This window comes from Typopeltis vanoorti, chromosome 7, assembly GCF_054136105.1.
Source record: "Typopeltis vanoorti isolate ZY-2024b chromosome 7, IOZ_Tvanoo_1.0, whole genome shotgun sequence".
NCBI classification, from domain to species: domain Eukaryota; kingdom Metazoa; phylum Arthropoda; class Arachnida; order Uropygi; family Thelyphonidae; genus Typopeltis; species Typopeltis vanoorti.
The window spans coordinates 141,486,072-141,512,195 of NC_143555.1; the positions used below are offsets into that span (position 1 = coordinate 141,486,072).

Consider the following 26,124-nt stretch of genomic DNA (forward strand, 5'->3'; position numbering starts at 1 on the left):
GCATGTAATGAAAAGAAATTACAATTTTACACTTTTTTACAGCAAGCAACAGCTAGTGTACAAATAATTACACAGTAATTACTTTTCTGTGTGTATGTGTGTGTGTGTTAAAAATTTCTCCAGAATATATAAAATACATATAATCAAAGCAGTAAGCTGTGTAAAAGTAAATACATAGTACTGCTTTTACAATTTGATAAAAAGTGACTTTTTTGAAGCAATCCAGTTATCCTCTATGTATCTATGACTATACAATATGCCATATTAGCTAGAAAATATCTTTTCTGGTTATAACCACACTTTTCCAATGAATCTTTTCTTCCCTACACATCAACAAAAGGATGAATAAGGAAGCAAAATTTGAAATTTTATGCCTGTAAAACAAGTGCTAAAAATGTATGGTACATGTTCTAATTAGTTATTGCAAAGACCTAATTGCACGCAATCAACATCATTTGTAAGGGAAAAAAATTCAGCTATGATTTTTCTCTCAGTAGATCTTTTAGCTCTCCAGATTCATTGTATTTTGTTCCGTCTATGGAATAGTTGATTCGGTACCTCAGACGAACCTTTTCCTGAAAAAAATTTTCAGTTTTTATATGTGATTAATTATGGATATATTAGTTCATATTTTTCACTCAAAGTATGAAATACATGAATTCTGATCAAGAGAGTTTGTTTAAAATATGTTATATTTCAGTAAACAGAGAGCTAATTTATCATCATCATCATCAAATTCATGCCATGTACCCTCAAGGGGTGTACAGGATATGACAGTACTACATGAAAAATTACATCATTACTAACTTCCTATCTACAATTTTCCTCCAAATCAGTCTGTTACTTGTCAAGACTCCAACATTATCAGATCTTATATTTCTATTGTCTAAGGCACTTTGTACCGTATCAATCCACCTATATCTTGGTCTTCCTCTGGGTCGTTTTCCTGCCAACCTGGCAGAGAACACTTGTTTCACTAATCTTTCCTCTCCCATTCTATTTAAATGACCATACCACCTGAGATTAGCTCTGCTAACGCATTCCTGGATGCTGACAATGTCAAGTTCTTTCCTAATATCCTCATTTTTAATATGATATTGCCATTGATGCCATCTGTTCACGCCTCGAATCTTTCTCAGGACTCTCATATCTGCGGTCTCTAGTCTTTGGTCAAGTGTTTTACTTCTGACCCAGCTCTCAGATCCATAAATTAAAACTAGTTTGAACACTGTCTTGTATACAGCTAATTTAGTGTTCCGACTAATTTCTCTCTTACTCCATATGAATTTATTCAATTGACTTCCCACCATACCAGCTTTGCTGATTCTGTTGTCTATTTCTATATTTAATTTACCATCTTCAGTAAAAATCGCGCCTAAGTAGCTGAAATGTTTTACTTGTTCAACAGGTTCTCCATTCACAACACAGTTAACATTTTCAATGATTCTGTCTATTTTCATTGTCTTTGTCTTTTTATTGCTGACCTTCATACCATATCTATTACAACAGCTATTCAATTTAGTCAGAGAATCTTGCAGACTTGTAGCAGATTTATTTAGAAGTATAACATCATCAGCATAAAGCAAAGAGCTGACATTAACATCTCCAATTTTGATATCAGGTTTAATACCACTTTCCTTCATAATGTGATCCATATAGATAATGAATAACGGAGAGGATAATGTACATCCTTGTCTCACACCAGATTTAACATTAAACCATCTTCCTGTACTTCCTTCAATTCTAACTGCTGACTTACAACTGAACTCAAATAAAGACTAAGTATTGCTTGATATAATGCCCCATTGACACCATATAACTGCAGCGTATTGAATAGCTTCTCTCTTGGCACCTTGTCATATGCTTTTTCCAGATCGACAAAACTTAAATACAGATCTTTGTTATATTCCTATGCTTTCTCTACTATTTGTCGTAAAGTGAAGATCTGATCCTGACAGCCTCTATTTGGCCTGAATCCAGCTTGTTCTTCACCAAGCTTTTCTTCCACAATTCTTCTCAACTGTTTCTCAAGTATACTTGCATAGATCTTGCCAGGAACACTCAGTAGGGAAATACCTCTGTAATTCTCACATTCAGTTTTATTTCCCTTTTTATATATGGGTACTATGAGAGCTCTACTCCAATAATCGGGAATTCGTCCCTCTGTCCAGGCTTTCTGAACTATGCAGTGCAGCCACTGTAAGACTTTTATACCACCATACTTCAGCATTTCTGGTCGAATTTCATCTACTCCTGCTGCCTTTCCACATTTCAAGCCTTTGATGGCTTTTTCTACTTCAAGTATGGATATGTATTCCTGACTGCATGCCTGGTCAGTGTTTTTTATCACTGTGCTGTCATCACTGCTTGTTTCATTTAGCAGTTTTTCAAAGTAATTACTCCATACTTCAAGGATATCTTTTTCTCCTGTTTTCATGTCACCTTTATCATCTCTAACTCCTTTTACAGCACTCTTTACTCCATTCCTAAGCTTCTTCAACAACCTCCAGAATATTTTGCCACCTTCTTGATATTTATTTTATATATATTCTTGCCAAAATCCTCCCATGACTTTTGTTTAGCTAGTTTTACACACTGTTTAGCTTTCTTACATTTGTCTCTGTATTCTGTAAGAGTAAAAGCTGACTTATTTGCCAGGAACTTTTGATATGCTTTCTTCACAGCTTCACAGCCTCTTTAACTTCCTGTGTCCACCAGGGAGTTCTGATTTTTTTATCCTTGCACACAACCTCACCACATGCCTCTCTGGCAGAATCAATCAATGTTTTCTTCAGAGTTTGCCACTGAATCTCCAAGGCTTGATTCCTGTTCTCAAACTCTTTCATTTTCTTTTCAATAATCTTTCTGTATTTTAGTCTACAGTTCACATCTGATAGCTGCTCAACTTTTATTCGCTTTAAAACTTTCTTACATGTTATTCTTTTCAATATGAAATTCAATTTTATCCTGCTCAAGGCTAAATAGTGATCACTTCCAATTTCAAATCCTCTGTACACTCTGGTGTCCTGCACCAGGGAGAAAACATCACTATCAACAATAACATAGTCAATGAGACTTTTCTTATTCCTAGCCTCTTCTCTCCATGTGAATTTTGTGCACATTTTTATGTTGGAACATGGTGTTAGTAATAACCAGTCCATGTCGTGAGCAGAAATCCAACAGATATTTGCCATTATTATTAGCTTTGCTCTTTTCACCAAATTTTCCCAAAATATTTTTGTTTGTCTCACAATCATTTCCTACTCTGCTATTTAGATCCCCAACAAGGACCAACTTTTCCTTTTTCATTGTGTCAGTTGCTTTTTCTAAAGCCTCAAAAAATTCCTCCACTTCTACCTTAGTAGAACCTTCTGTGGGACCATAGGCACAAATAAATCTCATTGTCCAGTTCCCCATTCTCATATTTGCCCACATTACTCTACTTGAGACTGACTGCCATTCAAGAAGATTAGCCTCGTATTTTGTGTTGAATACTATGGCTACTCCTTCTTTTCCTTGATTGTCATTGCCTGAATATAACATTTTGTATTTATTGCTCAGAAAGATCTCACCAGTTTTGGTCTTTTTTGTTTCAGTCACCCCTATTATGTCGATCTGGTACTTATCTAATTCCTCAGCTAGCTCTATTTCTTTGCCATTCAGGCTTCTTACGTTGATAGTACCGATCTTTAACTCTGGTGATGTTGAGTTGGGGTTTGTTTTCAGATTTGTTCCAGTAGCTGACTTTTCACTGTTCACCCTGGTTCCCTGGCGAAAACAACAGGGGCCTTGTTTAACCGGGCGACACCCCAGCCGGCATGAAATTTTGTCATGTTGTACCATCATTTTTTATTTTGGTTTAACCAATAAAAATACAATTTGGTCGGCTAAAATCCCAAATTGCCAGCCCATCCTCGTTCGTTCAGTATCAAAGTAGATACCCAACAGGGTGCACTACGAGAAGGTGAGGATTGGACATTAGGTCAGAAGCCCTGGTCGGTTCTCCGCATCCCTTTAAAGGCTATGTGGAGGTCTCCTCTCAGTTATACAGCTTTGACCCTTAAGCACCCCAGAGCTAATTTAACATATGTCAAATTTGACATAGTTGAGCTAATTTAACATATGTCAAATTTGACATATGTGAGCTAATTTAATATATGTCAAATTACTTTCAAATGTAAAATGTAAACCAGATTATATAAAATACGATATATGTATTGCCTTTCAAAATGAGTAAAGCAGGGAAATGGGCAGCTGATGTCTCTTTTAACTCACATTAACATCTCTCTCACACACCCCATTCAGAAAAAAGAACTTCGATCTCTTTATAACTGGCATTAATTATTAGTTTGTATGTTAACAGTTTAAACCACTAAGAATAATGCTATAAGTTGAGCAAATAATGGGTATGATTTCTGTATCAACATTAAATTGGGAGATTATTTTTTATTAAAATTTTATTTATTTAATGACAAAATGTCAGTTAAGATGAGAAGTTGAATATTTTACTTAGAAAACAGATTCTTAATGTGTTAAACATTTGCATCCAAAACCGCTTACAAATATTCACTGAGTTTACCATAGTTAGAGCTACTGTGTTTTACTTTGCATAAGCATTAATCTTAGTGGTTTAAATTTAAACAGTTTTAATGATATATGATCCTTTAATGGATCATATGCCATTAAATTTTTAATTATTTTAAAAACATTAAACTAATTGAAACATTTAAATTAGTTTTAATGTTATAATCTTGATGAAACCAATTATACAGATTTCTAGAATTACAATCAAGGCAACTAGTTATGAGGATAGAGAAATCAGTGATATCAGCTAGTGAAATATGTGCAGCTCTTTATTCTTATTAAGATCAATAACTTCTTGCTTCAGCTTGTTGCATCTCCAAATATTTCAATGTAGGCAACTGTCCACTTTATTTTTTTTTTTTGGTCTACCTCTCTCTTGCTAGTTTAACTATTCTTTTTGGGTCTCCTATTAACATGTTGATTTCATTCTGATCTTCTCTTTTTTATCCATGCATTTATGGGTTGTGACTGACATTCTCCATAAATCAACACATTTTTTTACTTTATGAAATTTTGTTTTATTGATATTTTTCTTTGTTGTCATTTTCCATGTTGTATTATCTGTTGTATCTTTGATAACTAATAACTAATTATGAATAAATACAGTGTGTGTGTGTGTGTGTGTGTGCACTCTATCTAGTTTTTGCATGTAAAACTGTAATTTAAACAATTGCACAAAATAGGCATTAAATAAAGTATATATAGCCAGTTCTGATTATAAATCTTCACTGTTAAGTAGACCCCATTCAGGATTTTAATTTATTTGTGACAGCATTCTTCATGGATTTCATAGGAGGAATCAAATGTGGAGTTAGTAGCTTGTTTTGCCTGTCTTTATTACAGTAGTATTTAATGATTGTATTGAACATTGAACAGATGACATCAAAAATCATTGCATCATTTTACCTCAGTAGATTGCTTAAATCTTCTTTCAAAAGTTGGAAGTTTTTCCACTTGGTTATACTATAAATTAAACATACCAAGAAATTATATACTTGGTTTAATCCTTTATCCAAGTGTAAGCAAACAAAGTTTGCACCTGAAATATAATCAGGACAGGGCAATTCCTATATAAAAGCTAATGATTTCACATCACTTGCCTTAGTATCCCATAATGCAAAGCACACATCCTTACGGGTATGTATAATGCTATGCATTATGGGGTCACTACCCAGACCGGTTTCGACCTTTATTGAGGTTCATTGGTTATTTTTCTAATCATGAAAATTTTATTTTCATTTAAGAAGAATCAATTGTTCAAGCAATGATAAAAGAATTATACAGTGGCTAACGTGTAAGGAGAATAGGCAAGCAAATTCTGTTGTCACTTCTATCAGAACTGATTGGTAATGAGCAGTAGATGGTGTTGATGGTCGTTGTGTGTAGTAGGAAAATTAAATAGCAGGGGAGACATTGAGATGTGTGTGTGTGTGTGTGGCAAAGTGGAGTAGAATGCTGTCCTGTGATGAGTCTTTGGAGGTGTCAAATAATAAAAACAATAAATTTTCTAATTTTTTTGTAAAAATCAACTGAATTATTTAAAAGTTCCTAACTTACTGTGGTATAAGTAGTTTTGAAAAATATCGTGTAAAGGTATAAAAATTAATAAAGCAAAACGAAAACTGAATTTCCTACTCTTGATGACAGAATGGAATGACAATGTTCCCTCCAAGCTGTGCATGTATGCACACCATTCAAAAAGGGAGTGCGCACAATCCTACTAACTGTGTGCACAAAAATTTTTTTTAGAGTTTCTAATTTACAGTCAATAATTTTTTAACATACTATAAAAATTAGTTATATGATAAATCAAACTTGTCACATATTTTATTTAGTAATTTCTCCAATGTCTCCACTCCAATATTACTCTTAATCCACTCCAACTTAATACATTCTGAATTAGTTACATTTGGCCTGCACCAGGTGAGTGAACTGACATCAGCAAGTTGCAGAGGCATATTTGTTTATAGTGTCTACTGTCTAGACCAGGGGTCGCCAAAGTTCTTTGCCCATCGACCCCTTCAAGAGTTTCTTGACTTCTTATCGACCCCCTCTATTTTACTATTACGTAATTATAATAGGACAAGCAAAAAAGACGCTTATGTGAGTTTTTAGATTGTTTATTTTATAGTTACAGTGTTTATTGTATGTATAATATAGTAAATATTATTATATTACTATTACTACTACTATTACAATCACTAGTAATATCACTGTTATTACTAGTGATATTAATAAACTACTGGTATTAATATCACAGGTATTACTACCAGCGCTGCTCAACTCTTCAACATAGAGAAGTTTAGTTCGTGAATGAATAACGATTGAATTATAATATGTATGTTGATGAATTTTAGAACATTAATGGTCACTTGTATGTCAATGCGCAAAATTGAGACTGGGATCAAATACTTGTATCAGTAAATAAGAACCATGCATGTGTTGCAATCTCGCTCCCACTGTGCCGGCCGGCAGGAACCACCAACATCTGTTTATTGGTAAATACGTCATTTTGGCCTACTTGATTGGCCTCAGTAACTATTTTCATGACCTTACTCCATCTTACAGGTCCAGTTAATGGACCTGTAAGATGGAGGTACTGATCCCACGATTCACTCTTAATTGCGTTGTCATTACCTCCATGTCTTTTGTCATGGAGGTAATCCAAGTTAACCGAATTAAATATTACCCATACAATGATGTCTTATATTTTTCTGTCAACCCCCAATCGATCCCTGAGCCCGAATCGACCTCTAACAATGTTATATCGACCCCTTTGGCGCCCACTGGTCTAGACAGAACAGTCATGTGAACTCATGCAAATGCCGATGGATTTCTGTAGCTAAGTCGATTTATCGCAAATACCACTTCCACAGGGCTATACAGGCCTTCCTAATTAAGTGAATTAATTTAGTGATTATAGCTAGACAAAAAATGGGCAACACTAATATAAAAAAATATACATTTATGCATAAACTGAGTGTGAGACTGGAAACTGGTGTACAAAATGTTTTTACTTACTATTATAATAATGGAATTAACTCACGTAAAATATTTTTTATTCGTAGAATTTTCGCCTGAATATCACAGGCATCATCAGTACAAGTACAAAGGCTAATTAAACAATAACTGTTATATTCACAAAGCGCCATCTAAGTAGCTAGGGTTAAATTTCCTAAATTTATTTAAAAAAAAAAATGTATACAATTACAAGTTAGAGGAACCTGTGGCATAGTATAATTATTAAAAACAACACGTAAGTCCACAGTAATAACTTTAATTAATAAATAAGGTAGATATTTCATACTAAAACTAATAGTACATCTTCAGTGTTACAAACAGATAGGAAGAGAATACAAGTAACGAAGATTCGGTGGATCACCTATTAAAATACAATGTTGTCGCAAGCTAGGAAATGAAAGAAATTAATACATAATTAATATTTGAGATAATTAGTTATCTTAATTATCTTAAACTAATATCTTAAACTTAACACTGAAGATGTACTATTAGTTTTAGTACGAAATATCTACCTTATTTATTAATTAAAGTTATTACTGTGGACTTACGTGTTGTTTTTAATAATTACAAGTTAGGAAAGATTTGCTGATTTATAGAGCACTATCTTCCACAAGGGGGAAAGACGTAGACCATCGGATCTGTTTGGGTTAGGGGAGTGAAGTAACATTTCACATGTTTCTTTGTAAAGCCGTTGCATTAGGAACCGACTTTTGTGAATGACTTTTGCCTTGTTCCACTGAACTCTATGTCTAGTGTTGATGGCATGTTCTGTAAGTACAGACTGTTCAGATTAGGTTAGGTATGGGTACCAGCAATGGGTAATCCAATATCTCCTGCTATTGCCAACTACTTCATGGAGCACTTCGAACAACATATCTCTGACAACATTTCACTCAGACCTAACCTTTGATTCAGATATGTGGACGACATTTTTACCATATGGAAGGGCACTTCGGAGGAATTACAACAGTTTCTCTCAAAAATAAATGCACTTCATCCAAGGATCCAGTTCACCCTAGAAGTAGAAGTAAATAAGCAGTTAGCCTTTCTAGACCTCTTAATTCTTCGCCAACCAGAAGGTAACCTACAATTCACAGTCTATAGGAAGGAGACTCATACAGGCCAGTACATTCATACTGAATCACTATCCCAGTCAAAAGGCAGGTACTATAAAAACACTGGTTCATAGCACCCACTCCTTTTGTTCTTCAGAAGAACTATTACAAAAAGAATTACAATATATTAATTCCTCCTTCATATGCAATGATTATAAGAATTCCTTCATAAAAATAGCTTTAAGTAGTTGTGCTTCAGCATCCTCTTCAAATACAGACAAACCTACGCGTATACCTATCCCCTATGTGCAAGGCATTAGCGAACATATAGCTAAATGTTAAAACCACTAAATATACGTGTGGCCTTTCGACCCGTCAGAAAAATCTCCACATTCCTGACATCACTAAAGGACAAGCTCCCACATCTCAGCTACCCAGGTGTCTACCAGATTACCTGCTCTTGTGGGTTATCATATTTCAGACAAACAGGAAGATCTGCTCTGATCTGGTTAGAAGAACACAAGTCGTATATTCAGTACCTTGAACAGTCTGGACCTTCAGATCATGCCACCATCAACACTAGACATATAGAGTTCAGTGGAACAAGAGACAAGTCATTCACAAAAGTTGGTTCCTAATGGAACGGCTTTACAAAGAAATATGTGAAATGTTACTTCACTCCCCTAACCTAAACAGATCTGATGGTCTACGTCTTTCTCCCTTGTGGGAGATAGTACTCTATAAATCAGCAAATCTTTCCTAACTTGTAATTGTGTGAGAGTAATGTACTTGCATCAGTTCAATGAAGTGATTTCATCATATAAAAAAAAAAAAATTTTTTTAAATGTTTTTTTTTAAATAAATTTAGGAAATTTAACCCTAGCTACTTATGTGGCATTTTGTGAATATAACAGTTATTGTTTAATTAGCCTTTGTACTTGTACTGATGATATCTGTGATACTCAGGCAAAAATTCTACGAATAAAGAATATTTTACATGAGTTAAATATTCTTTATAAGTAAGATTTATGTGGTAAATCTTTTTAGCAATGTCTAAGGAAAGTCATTAGTCAGAAATTGAAGTAGAAAAAGCCATCAAAGGCTTGAAATGTGGAAAGGCAGCAGGGATAGATGATATTCAACCAGAAATGCTTGAGTATGGTGGTATAAAAGTCTTACAGTGGCTGCACTGCATAGTTCAGAAGGCATGGACAGAGGGATGAATTCCTGATGATTGGAGTAGAGCTCTCATAGTACCCATATATAAAAAGGGAAATAAAAGTGAGAATTACAGAAGGTATTTCCCCTACTGAGTGTTCCTGGTAAGATTTATGCTAGTATACTTGAGAAACAGTTGAGAAGAGTTGTGGAGGAAAAGCTTGGTGAAAAACAGGCTGGGTTCAGGCCAAATAGAGACTGTCAGGATCAGATCTTCACTTTACGACAAATAGTCCAGAAAGCATGAGAATATAACAAAGATCTGTATTTAAGTTTTGTCGATCTGGAAAAGGCATATGACAAGGTGCCAAGAGAGAAGCTATTCAATATGCTGCAGTTATATGGTGTCAATGGTTATATCAAGCAATACTTAGTCTTAATTTGAGTTGTAAATCAGCAGTTAGGATTGAAGGAGGTACAGGAAGATGGTTTAATGTTAAATCTGGTGTGAGACAAGGATGCACATTATCCCCTCTGTTATTCATTATCTATATGGATCATATTATGAAGGAAAGTGGTATTAAACCTGATATCAAAATTGGAGATGTTAATGTCAGCTCTTTGCTTTATGCAGACGATGTTATACTTCGAAATAAATCTGCTACAAGTCTGCAAGATTACCTGACTAAATTGAATAACTGTTGTAATAGATATAAGATGAAGGTCAGCAATAAAAAGACAAAGACAATGAAAATAGGCAGAATTGTTGAAAATGTAAACTGCATTGTGAATGGAGAACCTGTGGAACAAGTGAAACATTTCAGCTACTTAGGCACAATTTTTAGTGAAGATGGTAAATTAAATATGGAAATAGACAACAGAATCAACAAAGCTGGTATGGTAGGAAGTCAATTGAATAAATTCATATGGAATAAGAGAGAAATTAGTTGGAACACTAAATTTGCTGTATACAAGACAGTGTTCAAACCAGTTTTAACTTATGGATCTGAGAGCTGGGTCAGAAGTAAAACACTTGACCAAAGAATAGAGACCACAGCTATGAGAGTCCTGAGAAAGATTAGAGGCATGAACAGATGGCATCAGTGGTAATATCATATTAAAAACGAGGATATTAGGAAAGAACTTGATATTGTCAGCATCCAGGAATGTGTTAACAGATCTAGTCTCAGGTGGTATGGTCACTTACACAGAATGGGCAAGGAAAGATTAGCAAAACAAGTGTTCTCCGCCAGTTTGGCAGGAAAACGACCCAGAGGAAGACCAAGATATAGATGGATTGATATGGTACAAAGTGGCTTAGACGATAGAAATATAAGATCTGATAATGTTGGAGTCTTGACAAGTAACAGACTGATTTGGAGGAAAATTGCAGATAGGAGTTAGTAATGATGTAAATTTTTCATGTAGTACTATTATATCCTGTACACCCCCTTGAGTTCCCTACTGAGTGTTCCTGGTAAGATTTATGCTAGTATACTTGAGAAATGGTTGAGAAGAGTTGTGGAGGAAAAGCTTGGTGAAAAACAGGCTGGATTCAGGCCAAATAGAGACTGTCAGGATCAGATCTTCACTTTATGACAAATAGTCGAGAAATCATGGGAATATAACAAAGATCTGTATTTAAGTTTTGCAGGAAGATCATGGCAGGAATTTGATGATGATGATGCATTTAACATGGCAGGAATTTGATGATGATGATGAAGGAAAGTCAGTACAGGTGTTTAAACCTTTCTCCTCACTGATTTCCAACCATTACAAAATTCTTTCAACATGAACCAGTTTCTTCTTATATATTATATATGTTTATCATTCTCACATAAGGGATAGAAATAGATCCTCATGCATTAGAAGCATGTATGGGAATGAATTAAGAGAGAAGAAAGTTATCAATGTTCTTCTTTTTTTTTTTTTTTTGAACAGCTGGAAACCATAGTCCTTTTGGGGGACGTGGCACAGAAAGGCTGTTCCAGAGAAAGAGGATGATAAAATGAAAGAGCAGGAAAAGCAGGTTTTGTAGTTAGGCTGCAACTGGATGTTAAGTAGCTGCTGTTTTTGTTATTATAAGCTTTGCAGAAAAGTAGAGAAATTATAAATATCAATGCTGTGGAACAGCAACAAGCAGTATCTGTAACAAAAATCAAAAACAGAATGTCAGTAAGATAGCAATTGATAAGTCTAAGAGATATGGGGGGGGGGTATCTTTAAGAACTTTTGGACTGCTTTTTTTGAATAGCATCCAGCATTTTAAGGAAATCTGAGATTTATATAGTATTAGGAGTAGAACTAGTAGAAAGACGTGTCTTGAATGGAATAGGACAGCTATTTTTTTTTTTTTTTTTTTTTTTGGCAGATAAGGAAGTCTAGAGTCTATATTATTGAAGTAATGCAAGGCTAATGAGATTGTTTCTGAAATTAGCAATTATAGCACTGACTGGTTGTCAAGTTTAAAGTTGAAGATGTTTGAGTACTGCAAGGTCTATTAAATAAGGGGGAAACAAAGTGTACTACTACCAGAAAAACTATGGGTAACATTTGAGGTCAGTGAGAAAAAAACAAAACAAAAAAAAAAAGTTAGCATACACATGTAGTGAGTAGTGAGTGGCCAGAGAGAAAATTGGCTATCCAGATGGCCCTCAAATGTCTAGAGGTGACTGCACAAGTTTTCCCTCCAAAAGCACATACCCAAAAGAAGATTATACAGGATAGATCTGTGGATCTAATCTGGTAGAATCCATAATGCTCATCATTCATTAAATGATAGACCTTCAGGTGGTTAAGAAGAGGAATGTTAATGATTTCCTCTATCATTTTAGAGGACTGAGGTAAGGACATTTGATCTCTCTCTCCCTTTTACCAGAATAGAATGAATATAAACTTGCTTCTCAGCTGTGGGAAAGACTCAATGCCGACTAATTACAAAAGAGAATGAAGATCATATAGAACAAGTGTACACAACCAAGGGAATATCATTAGAACTAGAAGACTTTTGGTATCTAGGTATTTAAAGTACTTTTGATGTCTTCTTGTCAAAAGACCACAGGAGAGGAATGCAGTGCATTGATTCTTTCATCGGAGAAAGTGATCTGCCTCATCTATCTTTACAAAGATGAATTATGCCAAGAGGTCAGTTTTGTCTTTTTGTGAGAGTAATGTACTTGCATCAGTTCAATGAAGTGATTTCATCATGTGGTTGATTAATTTTTTTTTTTTTTTCAATCTTTGTAAAATGTCCTGACTGATGCAACTATATGTGGTATAATCTATGGGAAGCACTAAAACTTTCCACTGTAATATTTCTTGTCAAGAATGAAAACTGAACTGACTCTGTGTACTTGAGATGATGATGTTATTTCTCCTTAGAGAAATATTATCATCACATCAGGAGAAGAAGCAAGAGCTTTGAATTCCAAAAGGGAGATGTCAGGTGGTGATAGTTTAGTCTTATAAATAACACGAGTAACTTCAAAATTAAAGTGACTTGTTATTTATGAATCACTCTAAAACATATATTGCAGTGCAATTCATATTGTATAAAATACAAATGAGAATTTTCTTTGAAGGAACAAATTATCATTCCTTCATCGAGGGATAGAGAGATAAATCTGTTTACATTTGCAATGGCGAGAGGCAGTGTGGTAAGACAATAATTTCATAAATAACTGACATAAATGTGTCCTTTGTTCTGCAAACATAACATGGCTGCATTTGATACAGTGAGTGGCAAAGGCATTATGGAATTAAAATTATTTTAATGACTTTGAAATCAGTATATTGTTTTGTATTGAGATTTAGTTGAGGTTTACAAACATTTAGTTGTCTCAACTGCTGACAACCACTAACAGGTCTCAATTCAAAAGTTAAAAGATAAACGAGACTACATGCAAAACTATCCATAATAATAAATACTCATAAATTTGATGAATGTGATGCATTAATCCACTTTTGTAAGGACTAATATATTGCATTATATTAAATATTATGCAATTTACTCATTTACATGCAATTTCTATTTAGATGCATAATATCTAAATAGAAATTGAAGAGAAGAGGAGTCTCATCCAAAAAAAAACCCTCCGAAGTGCTGAAAAATGTGAATCATGCCACACGGAGTTGTCATTTTTACTTATGCTTACTACTGTAAGATTGTTTTATAGCATCTAAAAGTTTGCTTGTACAATTACAACTGATAGAAGTAACAATAAATGAGGAATTGAAATTAAAATTCAGAAACCAGTACCAACAGTTCTGGTTGCAAAAGCAGATGCCCACACTTTATTCCTGGATTGTGGGCTGTAGTAAAGTTTTTAATCACATTTCCATCATCATATTTAGTGAAACATGGGTTCAGTGCAGTCACAAATCTTTTAACTAAAAAAAAAAGAAACTAACTAAAATAGCTGATCGCGGTGATTTAAGAATGCTGCTGACAAATATAAAGCCAAATATCAATGAAATTGGTAGCAGCACACAAGGCTCATCCTTTCATTGGGATTGTTTTTAATACTGATTGTTATTTACTATTTTACATGTGATTTTTACGTATGTGCAATTTACGTATGTGCAGTTTTTTTTTTTTTTTAATTTGAAGTGTTATTAAATTTTTAGCTCCAACTTGTCCTCATTTACATACATGCAATTTATATTTCTTTTGTTGATTTCAATAGATAGACATAATGCATTTACTAGATGCATAACAAAATGCAAATTTGTTTTTCTATCTATCTCTTTGTTCGCTTAAAACTTGAGAACTGCTGATCCGATTTTCATACGACTTTCTTTTATAAGTATCAGGTAGAGCTGGGCAGATCTTAGAAAGTTTTTTTTTTTTGGGGGGGGGGGGGGTGAATAAATTTTTTTTGGAAAAGGTTGCGATGAAATCGACATATAATAATAAAGTGCTTATCTCATGCAAATATTTTCAATTTCTAATCTGCAATCATTCCCAGAAACAAGGTATAATTAGAATTCTAAAAATCAGAGAGGAGAGCATCACCATCATAATTAGTGACTATAAGCTAAACAAATGACTTGCAGGCAGATTATTTATGAACGGCTGTGATATTATTCTTCTTCTTCCTTTTTTCTCTCTTTTACCTTACAGTGTTGAGAGTTTTCTATTCATTTAACCGTATACAAAGTGTGGTTAGCCCTTTGCCTCCCGGTGTCCTATGTCTGCAAAAGCATTGAGTTCTCAAGGCTAGTTTGACTGCTTCGTGATGAAAAATCCCCAGATAAACTGGGAAGAAAAACCCTGCAGTCCACACCCAAGATTGGCTAACTTGGCTATGTCTGAGAAAGATCCTAAGTTCCTCACATCAGCGACGGGAATCGAACCGAGGACATTCCTTGCTCAGGCATATGGATGCGAAGCGACAGCCACTCAGTTAACCACACGGACATTTCTGAAAATAACGTTACCACAAAATGCTACAGATCACACTACAGAACCTTCCGAAAAAATACTAAAACCTCATGCTTCATAATCCTCTTAGATTATTAGAACATGAATAATACAACACTTTTTATTCTCCAAAGAGAGTAAAAACAGCTCCTTCAGCACTAACTAATGTTTGGAAGAAAGTCTCCATCTTTCAAACCTTTGCTGATAGTGAACTGAAGCTATCAATGAATCAAGACTTCTTTTCAGGAGATTGATTGGTTGGTTGGTTACGAGTTTATTGGTGCAAGGACAGCAAAGGTCATACTGCACCAAACCAAGGGATACGTACAACAGTACTCATTAGCAATAAAGGGATAAGTTAGAGAATAACATGAACAAATGGCAAATTTAAAAAAAAAATATATATATATATATTAAAGCCATATAAATAGAATTTATAATCAAATATGTTTGTATAAATTAATTTTTTTAAAAAAAAGTTAAAAACTTCATTTAATTTATCCAAATCGGATAAGATCTGCCTGAGTGTATATGGCTCAGCCAGATTAGTAAAAAAATTAATTCCTTTCTCGAGTGAAGTATTGCCACTCCACAAGAACATGATGAATGGTGTAACACATTTGCATTGTTTGCAGATAGGTGGGTCATCAGCCCTCAGGAAATAAGAATATGTAAGATGACTGTGACAAATGCAGAGGCTAGCAAGAACAACTTTCTCTCTTCTGTTCCTATGCTGAATTGAGTTCCAATGCTTAATTTCAGGATTAATCTTGTGCAATTTATTTGTCAGTACTTCCTGCCATGATGAATGCCATTGAGTTATCAGCTTTAATCTTATAAGCTGTCTGTATATGGGACTGACAAACAGTAGGGAAATGGATGAGTTGATCCAAAAGCTGCATCTGACATTTCATTTCCTTTAATTCCAATGTGGTTGGGAATCCAGTACAATCAAACATCAAAATTAAGGGTTCTCATTCTGTACAACAGTTGTAAAACCACATACACACACTGGATGTGGATTATACACAGGAGACAAGATGATCTGTAAAGAATTCAATGAGTCTGTATAAATTACATGTTTTTGGTAGCAGTTTTCTTTTATAAGCACAAATGCAAGTTGCAATAACTGCAATTAAGTGAGATCTGGTTGGATACAGTAATGTCAGTAAACACAGCAGCACAATTAACAGAAGTTGGTTGTGCTGTTGTGTTTATGCATGCCAATAGCTTGCATAATCTCTTTAACAGTATATAGATGGTCAAGAATTCAGAATTGGCTGCTCTGTGTGCATTAAATAATTGCAGGTGGACAGAGGATGGAGTATGAGACTTCTGTAGCTGACAAAGTGAGAGGATGGAGTACAAAGCTGCGATGAAGGTATGCTGTTATGTCTGGTGAGTTGTCAACATTCATGCCAATGGCTTGCATAATCTCTTTAACATGCATACCAAAGGAATGAATGGCAGGCTGATGTGTGTGATATTGCACTTCCCAAAGCAGAGAAAATATACTAGTCCACGTAGAACTCTCTGGAAGAGACTATTTTTGGAACATAGTTAAGAGACAACTGTTCCATCTAAGTGATAGAGCCTGTTAATTTGTTTCAACATCAAAACTTTAAATGGTCAACATGGGACCATATACCCTGATGATGGATAGAATCTAACTATTACAGGTTACTCTATCTTGCAGAATCGCAGACTTGAGACCCATAATCCAGTTTTGAAAGCATAAGTGCACAATAAAGATGAAGCAAGTAAGATAGATTTTTACTCCATTCGGTACAGGATAGCATGCAAAGGAGAGTGAATGCTCTCTTGCACTTTTCCTTTAGTTGACGAGTGTAAGCTTTCTGTCAAAGACGAGTCCTGAGAGTTTAGCTTCTGTTGCTACCGGAATAATACATAAGATCCTCATATTACAAGAGTGACAGTAAATTGTGAAGTCATCAATATATAGAGCACTGCCTACAGTGGGAGGAAGTTGTTCAGTGATTAAGTTAACTTTTGACAGTAAAGAGTGTGACATTTAAGACAGAACCTTGGGGAACTCTTTCTTGATGTATGGCTGAGATAGCATACTTCCTGCTCAGACTTGGAAAACTCAGCTAGACAGAAAGTATTTATTAAATTCAGAAGGTGAAGCCTGAGATTTAGGCTTCACCTTCTGAACTGGAGATATGACATATTAAAAGACCCACAGAGGCTGTCATAAGCTTTTTCTATGTCAAAGAAGACTGAAATGAGATGTTCTCATTTCAGGAATGCATCTCTTACACATGTGGTTTCTAAATGGAGAAAAGTTGAATGATATCTATAAAAGTCACATTGTGTGTTGGAGAGAAAATCACTTTCTAAATATAAAAGAAGTCATTAACCACTGTTTCCAATTTTACAAAGATAGCTTGTCAGAGGGATAGATAAGCATTTGTTTGCTTGAGTCAGATCCTTTCCTGGTTTTGGAATGGCAACAGTTTTTCTTTCTTTCTTTTTTTTCCTGTTTAAGTTGTCATTCCAAAACCTGCTACAAGATTTACAGCAAAATGATTCACATCCCTTATATTCAGGATACATCAGAAAAAAACAGCTGAAGTTCTCCAAAAATATAATCTCCATGTCACTTTCAAACATTTGGTTAGCTACCTTCATTCATTCTTCTAAGGATCAACTTTATCGTCTTACAAATCCTGGAGTGAACAGTGATATTTTCACTAGAAAAACAAATAATATCTATATCAAAATTTAGTTCAACCACACAGTTTTCCTAACATTCAAAAAAATGAAAATTCACTTTTTTCCTATTGAGTACTTCATGTTGGGTCCTCCTCCTGCCTTTATTGCAGCTTGGAATCGACAGGACATTGACAAAATCATTTGCCTGATGGATGCAACTGTCAATTCATGGTTTCATACCCTTATAACGGCTTCTTGGAGCTCCTGAAGTGCTGACTTGTTGTGTATTTCAGTCTCCATTTGGTACCACAAATTCTCAATAAGGTTGAAATCTCGGATGATTCTGGCTGGTAGTCACGGAATCAAATGTTCATTAAGCCACTTATTAACCTGCAACAAAAATTAAAGCTTTTTTTAAGTACTCAACTCGATTCATATGGAAAGATGCAGTTAGTTCTTATGGTAAAGTGGGCTCTGATTGTAGGCAGTAATTCTTCTAAAATTTTCTAGTACACTTGTGCATTCACTGAACCTTTTGTGAAATGCAAGCGATCAACACCATGATACAACATGCAGCCCCAGATCATCGACTGGCTAAGAATTTGACTTTTGTTGACACCAGACAGTCAGGTTTGAATTTTCCTTCTGATCATCTTTAAACTGTCTGTCTGCCATTGGTGCCCTGGAGGTTAAACTTTTACTCGTCAGAAAAAATTACTCTTTTCCACTGATCAGGGATCCATTTGGCATGCTCTTGCAGAATGAAAAATTGGCTAGACAATCACACTTTTTTGGTTAACAAGGACTTCTTTTTAGGGTGCCATGATGAACAAATCTTTTCCTGACAGGTACAGAGCGTGTCATAACTCCCATTTGTTCTTCTCAATCCTGTTTCAGTTTTCTGGAGGATGCACGGCAATTTTTGAGGCAGAGTTGTTTCAGAACTTGATCTTGGAATGGTGTAGAGTGCAGCTTTCTTCCTGTCCCCCCTTCTTCCTTTCAGTAGATCTGCTTTCCTTCACTTTCGGCAACAGCTATACCACAGGACACCCTTTTAACTATTTCACGACAGGGATAGCCTTCTCTATTCAAAGATTCAATCACTTTTTCTGTGAGGTGTCTATTTATAAAGCATAAAAAATTCTGACACAATAGCGGCAACTATTACATTACATTACATTATCTAATGATAAACCAATAAAAATGACAATTTAACTACTAAAAATATATTTATTTAAGGTGATGCAGTTTCTATGAACATGAGTGTACATACCATCACAAAAAAAAAAAAAAAAAAAGCACTGCATATGTATTATATATATGTGTGTAGAAAGTATTTTACCTTGGGTATAATAAATATTAAAGATACCAAGCTATTTTAAACCCGGTTTTACTCCAATTTCCCAAGTAAGCAAACAGACAAAGAAGTCAAGTTTGCACTACTTTGAGGGTCAGCTAGACTCGCAATATGTGCAGGCGCAAACTTGACTTGTTTGTCTGTTTGCTTACTTGGGAAATTGGAGTAAAACCAGGTTTAAAATAGCTTGGTATCTTTAACATATATATATACATATTTATGTGTGTGTGTTTACATAAGCAGTATGTAAATAATCTTCAACTTCTGCAAGAATATTTAAAAAAACTACTAAATCCCATTCACTGTCTGTTTAGTAAGATTATACAATCCCAGAAGAGTACAATATGCATACTCTTAACAATATCCAATTCTCCTTACGATATCTGCAAACACATGTGTTCACCAATTTGTCTGCCTGTTAAAAAAGCCACACTAGCAGAAGAAATGGAATGTCCTGCTGTCTAGCCTAAAATAACCTAGAAAACTATTCCTGCCAAGATGGAATATGAATACAGGTCTCTTTCCTAGGGTAAGTTTTGCTATGCTTTATACAGTTCTTATTCACATATTTCATATGTGACATTTTACACACGTTAAAATAGCATAAGACTGACAAACAATTTAGCACACATTTTTCAGGTAGCACTTTTTTAGAAATTAGCATATCATGGAAAATAAGCAAACTCCATACATGATGTTAACTTACATTGGCAGGATTAGCAATAAGGATAACCTGAGTGATTGAAGGAGTAGGCTGGAATGGAAGAAACTTTGGAAGATTTGTAGCTGATGGAATTTGAAGTTTGATTTTCATAGACTAGAATATAAATATTTACTTTTGTTAGGATACTCTATAGTATATTGCTTTAACACATAGTATCATCATATATATTTTAATTTTTAAATGAAAAATAAAAATTATATCTCAGCATGTTTAAGAAGTAAATAATTTTCAGTGTATGGCACAAAACTAGTACCATTTTTGTTGTTTCACCCACACAACCATATTCAAGTTTCCATAGTTGTTATTACATTCATGTACTACAGGTTTTCAGCATTTTAGATAATGATTACTGATAGCAAGGCACCCTAAAAAGAAGCCCCTTGTTTATTTTTTTTTATAAAATAATAATGATGGAAGTTTCAGCAAATGCAAAGAGGAGGAGGAGGAAGAAAAATATAAAGCAGTTGGTAATGTCAATTTCATTGCACTTGCAACCTGCTTGAAAGCCATCCTGCCTCCAGTTTTTAATATAAAATAGAAGAAAAATTTCTTCATATGCTAATCAACATAATATTTCTTTGTTGTGGTTTCAAGGTTTAGCTCAAATCAAAAGATACCAATAAGAAATTAATGATAACTTATAATTCTCAGGTGTTTCTCTTTCTCTCTCTCTCTCTACATAAAATCCCTCTTTGTACTATTATTCCAAGTGGGATTTTGTGTATATCTAACATATGATAAAAAGGAATATATTGGGTTTATTTGGAGTGTGGAAGTTGGCATGAGTCAGCTACTGCTCAGTGATGTGTGCATGATAGTTGGCTTAAAAATAAAAGTCTGATGTACAAAAAGATCTAATGAGCGATTTCCGAATATCACATAGGATCATTCCTTGGTTTCTATTGAGTGTATCTTATGAGTGGATGACCATAGTAGATTCCTTTATGTTATGAGCAGTGAAGTTGTCCTCTATGAAAGGTACCGACCTCTTATCCCAGTGCTATGCGTGCGGTAGAAATGAAAAGCTAGACCAGAGCTGTCTTCTCTGTTGTTATTAATGTCTCCAATATGCCCTTTTCCTCTGATTTCCAAACTTTTATATGTCTGTAAGAAAGCCAAAACAACAGGGAATATTATAAACCTCAGGATGTTTGTTGAAAAGGGTTGAGGTTTTTTTTAGGTGAACATAATAATTGCATAATAAAAAAGGACTCGAAAGCCAAGCTTATGTAATGAGATTTGAGAGGGCTGGCAATTTTGAGAGAAAATCTATCAGTATAAGGGATGGAAACAGAAGTTCTGTAGAGAATGTCAGGATTTTGTTGTGGAGTAGAGAATAGTATTCTTTGTACCATTTTCTTAGAATATCCATTGCTCACAGTAGAGAATGTGATTCTTCCTTTAGTTTGTCTTCATCTCTTGTAATAGAGACTGCACTTTTCTTGAGCACATGTATAATACCTATTTTTTGTGATATATGGTGCAAAGAGGATGAATGTAGATAACAACTTGTATGTGTGAACTTGATGTATACACTAAGAGAGAAGCTTCCTTTAGTTTTTTTTTTAAATGAAAGCATCAAGGAAAGGTAGTATTCCTTCCTTTTCAAGTTTCAAAGTGAATTTTATTTTAATGTATTTCCAGATGAAAAAGACATTCTACATATCTCCACCATATCAAAGGCTCTTTGTTTGTAGATGTGAGGAAACTTTTTTAAAGTTTCCCATGAATAAGACAGCACATGAAGAGGACAGAGGACTTCCCACTGCAAGGCTGGATTTCTGCTTGTAAATTCAAGTACATTTGGAACTAGAAAAGGAATAAAAACTACCTTTCTCAGATGTTTTAATTTAAAAAAAAAAAGCCAAACAAAGCTTTTCTCTTAGCATACACTGCAAGCACACTCATACAGGTCGTCACCTACATGTGAAACACTTCAGAATTATAATAAGATGTGAAACACTTCAGAATAATAATAAGTATCATTAATTTCTTATTGGTATCTTTTGATGTAAGCTAAACCTTGAAACCACATTAAAGAAAAAATTATATTGATCAGTATATGAAGAAAATTTTCTTGTATTTTATATATGTATATACCGTATATAAAACTGAAGGCAGGATGGCCTTCAAGCAAGTTGCAAGTGCGATGAAATTCACCACTGTTTTATATTTTTCTTCCACATCCTCCTCTTTGCATTTGTATCCGCCCACACATACATTAGAGGTCAGGTGAGCATAATGACAGCTGAGCAAATTATTATTAGTTTGGCATACTGTATGAATTGTAATGTAACTTGTTTCTCCATGGGGGAGGGGGGTATGTGCACACAATGACAGCCTAGGAAAAGAGAAAAACTGACACAGGAAAAGGGGACATCAGAACCTGGAATGAACATACAGAAGAAATAATAAAAGAGAAACATGCAGCTTAATGAAAAGGGGTAATGGAAAATGGCTTGCATGAAAGCTACATGTTTCTCTTGTAGCTTACTTGGCTTACTCCTGCAATAGCATAACAAGAGATTATGAATCACCTAAAATGACTATTTTTCTTTTATTTTTTGTGGCCCAAGTGGAGATATCAGGCAGAAGCATTAGCAAGGTCATCTCTACCTACAGGAGTTGCCAAACAGTGTGCCACCTTTTTATTAAATTACTCTGGATTTAGAGAAAGATGTTGAAAGTTTATTTTTCAACTTGGTTAGACTATAATAAATTTAGTTTAATCCTTTATCCAAGTGTGAGCAAACAAAGTTTGCACCTGAAAGTATCTTCAGGACTGGGGTAAGGTGGTACTACACTGGGCAACTCGTTGCAAAGGTGGAGCAAGCCAGTCCTGAAGATACTTTCAGGCGCAAACTTTGTTTGCTCACACTTGGATAAAGGATTAAACTAAATTTATTATAGTCTAACCAAGTGAAAAATAAACTTTCAACATCTTTCTCTAAATCCAGAGTAATTTAATAAAAAGGTGGCACACCATTTGGCAACTCCTATAGGTAGAGAGATGACCTTGCTAATGCTTCTGCCTGGTATCTCCACTTGGGCCTGGCTCCCACTGAAGAGACCTCAATAAAGGTCGAAACTAGTCTGGGTAGTGGCCCTTCCCTTAATGCATAACATTATACATATCTGCAAGGAGATGTGTTTTGCATTTTGGGAGATACTCAGATAGGAATGATGTTAGGATCCAGGTGGAGGTAGTGATCGACGAGAATACAAGTAATCATTTCTGTGGCCATGGGTCGTCTCGCACACAAATCTTCTCAAGCACCCATTGATGGTGGAAATGGTAGGAGTATATAATGGTCACCAGCATTTGGAGGTGGTGGTAGAGGAAGGGGTCTGCGGCCAAATGGGAGATCATCTTTTTTCTTGGTTTCATCCTTTATCCAAATGTAAGCAAACAAAGTTTGCACATGAAGTAACTTCATGACTTCATGAAAAACTTTCGACTTCTATCACCAATCCAGATTTTAATAATAAAGTATGACACCTTTTTACTACTTGTATGTGGAAATATGACTTCTGCATTACTTCAACCTTGGTAGCACTTCTGGGTCTGGCTCCCACTGATGAGATCTCAATAAAGGTCAAAACTAGTCAGGGTGGTGACCCATCCATAATGCACAGCATCATACATGTCTGTAAGCATATGTGATACTAAGGTAATTAATGTGAAGTCATTAGCCTCTATATACAAGTTGCCCTGTCACGAAGTTACTTCATGTGCAAACTTTGTTTGCTTATACTTGGATAAAGGATGAAACCAAGAATATAATTTATTCATCATCATCATCATCATCAAATTCCTGCCATGTACCCTCAAGGGGTGTACAGGATAGGATAGTACTACATGAAAAAAATTACATCATTATTAATTTCCTATCTACAATTTTCCTCCAAATCAGTCTGTTACTTGTCAAGACTCCAACATTATCAGATCTTATATTTCTATCGTCTAAGGCACTTTGTACCATATCAATCCATCTATATCTTGGTCTTCCTCTGGGTCGTTTTGCTGCCAACCTGGCAGAGAACACTTGTTTTGCTAATCTTTCCTTGCCCATTCTGTTTAAGTGACCATACCACCTAAGATTAGCTCTGCTAACGCATTTCTGGATGCTAACAATGTCAAGTTCTTTCCTAATATCCTTGTTTTTAATATGATATTGCCATTGGTGCCATCTGTTCATGCCTATAATCTTTCTCAGGACTCTCATATCTGTGGTCTCTAGTCTTTGGTCAAGTGTTTTACTTCTGACCCAGCTCTCAGATCCATAAGTTAAAACTGGTTTGAACACTGTCTTGTATACAGCTAATTTAGTGTTCCAACTGATTTCTCTCTTATTCCATATGAATTTATTCAATTGACTTCCCACCATACCAGCTTTGCTGATTCTGTTGTCTATTTCTATATTTAATTTACCATCTTCAGTAAAAATCGTGCCTAAATAGCTGAAATGTTTTACTTGTTCCACAGGTTCTGCATTCACAACACAGTTGACATTTTCAATGATTCTGCCTATTTTCATTGTCTTTGTCTTTTTATTGCTGACCTTCATACCATATCTATTACAACAGCTATTCAATTTAGTCAGAGAATCTTGCAGACTTGTAGCAGATTTATTTCGAAGTATAACATCATCCGCATAAAGCAAAGAGCTGACATTAACATCTCCAATTTTGATATCATGTTTAATGCCACTTTCCTTCATAATGTGATCCATATAGATAATGAATAACAGAGGGGATAATGTACATCCTTGTCTCACACCAGATTTAACATTAAACCATCTTCCTGTACTTCCTTCAATTCTAACTTCACTCTAGAGAACATGTTTTAAATGACCATTTGTCCAGCATGTCCCGAATTATCAAATCATTGTGTATTACCGTCTTTTTTTTTTTTTTTGTCTATATATATATATATGATTAACATCTGTTTGCTTCTTCACATGTTTTGTTTCTTTTTCTTAGCTTTCTTGGCATGAGCCAAGAGTTTTTTTAGTCTTCTGTTCAGTTACTTTTGAAGTATTGTGAAGAGCCTGTCAGGATCTTGAAATTTCCTACCTTGTGTTGCACTCTTCTATTATTTTCTAATCACTTTTCTTGCACTCTCTCAACTATTTCACACCACTCACCATCTTGCATTTTGATACCTCCATTCTTGTTTGCATTCCTATTAGCATGTATCACCTGCCATGCCATCTCATTTGCTCCTGTGTGTTTTTAGATTCTTCTTGCATTCAACATCTCACACTCCTCAATTTGTCAATCAGCATATATTTATGATATATTCTAGTACCATTCCACCCCCCATATATTATTCACATTAATGAATGCATATATTCCACACATGCTACAGCTGAATAAAAATTTTAATGTTGAATGTAAAAGAGCACTCATTGCCTCCATTGTTATATTACAGACACACTTCATACATATATACATAAATATCTGTGTGCGTGTGTGTAAAACATAAATTAACAGAAAATACTAAACGTACGTAATAATTTAAAAAACAATCATAACGCTCATATTTAAAAAAACAACTTTTCTTCTTCTTAGGAGTAACTATGAACAGTGTTGCTGCAAACAACATGAACACCATCGATATTAGTATATATATTTATAGAATAGTAATATATTTATAGAATGAAAATTCTATAAATATATTTTAAGACAATATGTATGTTCCAAAAGGGAACTGCATCTTATATTATAGTGGGTGAGTATTAAGATAATTTGTGATGAAGGCAGTCAATGCCATACATATAGTTAGCCGATCTCATACGGGTAGCAGGGTTTTTCTCCCGGAAACTCGGGTTTTTCATCCTGCATACAGACAAATAGGCCATTCAGAACACATGCAATTTACAGACAAAAAATACTAGTTGTGGTAGTGGTGGAGGTGGGCGGTAAATGGCGTTGATGGACATGATTCATAGTAGAGGTTCGGTGTAGTAGTTGAGACAGTTGTAGGTCCTCCCACGATGAGTCTTTGGACTCCTTGGAGGTGTCACGAATAACAATAATAATAATAATATCTATCAGATTTGATGAAAATAATCTTTTCAATCATTTTGATTATTTTAATTTGGTGATAACTGTTAATAGTAGG

General features: G+C 34.8%; 1 protein-coding gene across 1 annotated transcript in view; it reads right to left on the reverse strand.

Annotated features, from left to right (window-relative positions):
• Positions 1-344: 344 nt before the first annotated feature.
• The window catches only part of LOC150105135 (uncharacterized), a 60,484-nt gene continuing 34,704 nt past the window's right edge, over positions 345-26,124 (reverse strand). Inside the window, exons 5-6 of the mRNA XM_090395068.1 lie at positions 19,980-20,090; positions 345-575 (exon numbers count right to left, since the gene is read on the reverse strand). Coding sequence (XP_090251194.1) covers positions 477-575; positions 19,980-20,090 — 210 coding nt within the window. The 3' untranslated portion in view covers positions 345-476. The remainder of the gene's footprint in view (positions 576-19,979; positions 20,091-26,124) is intronic.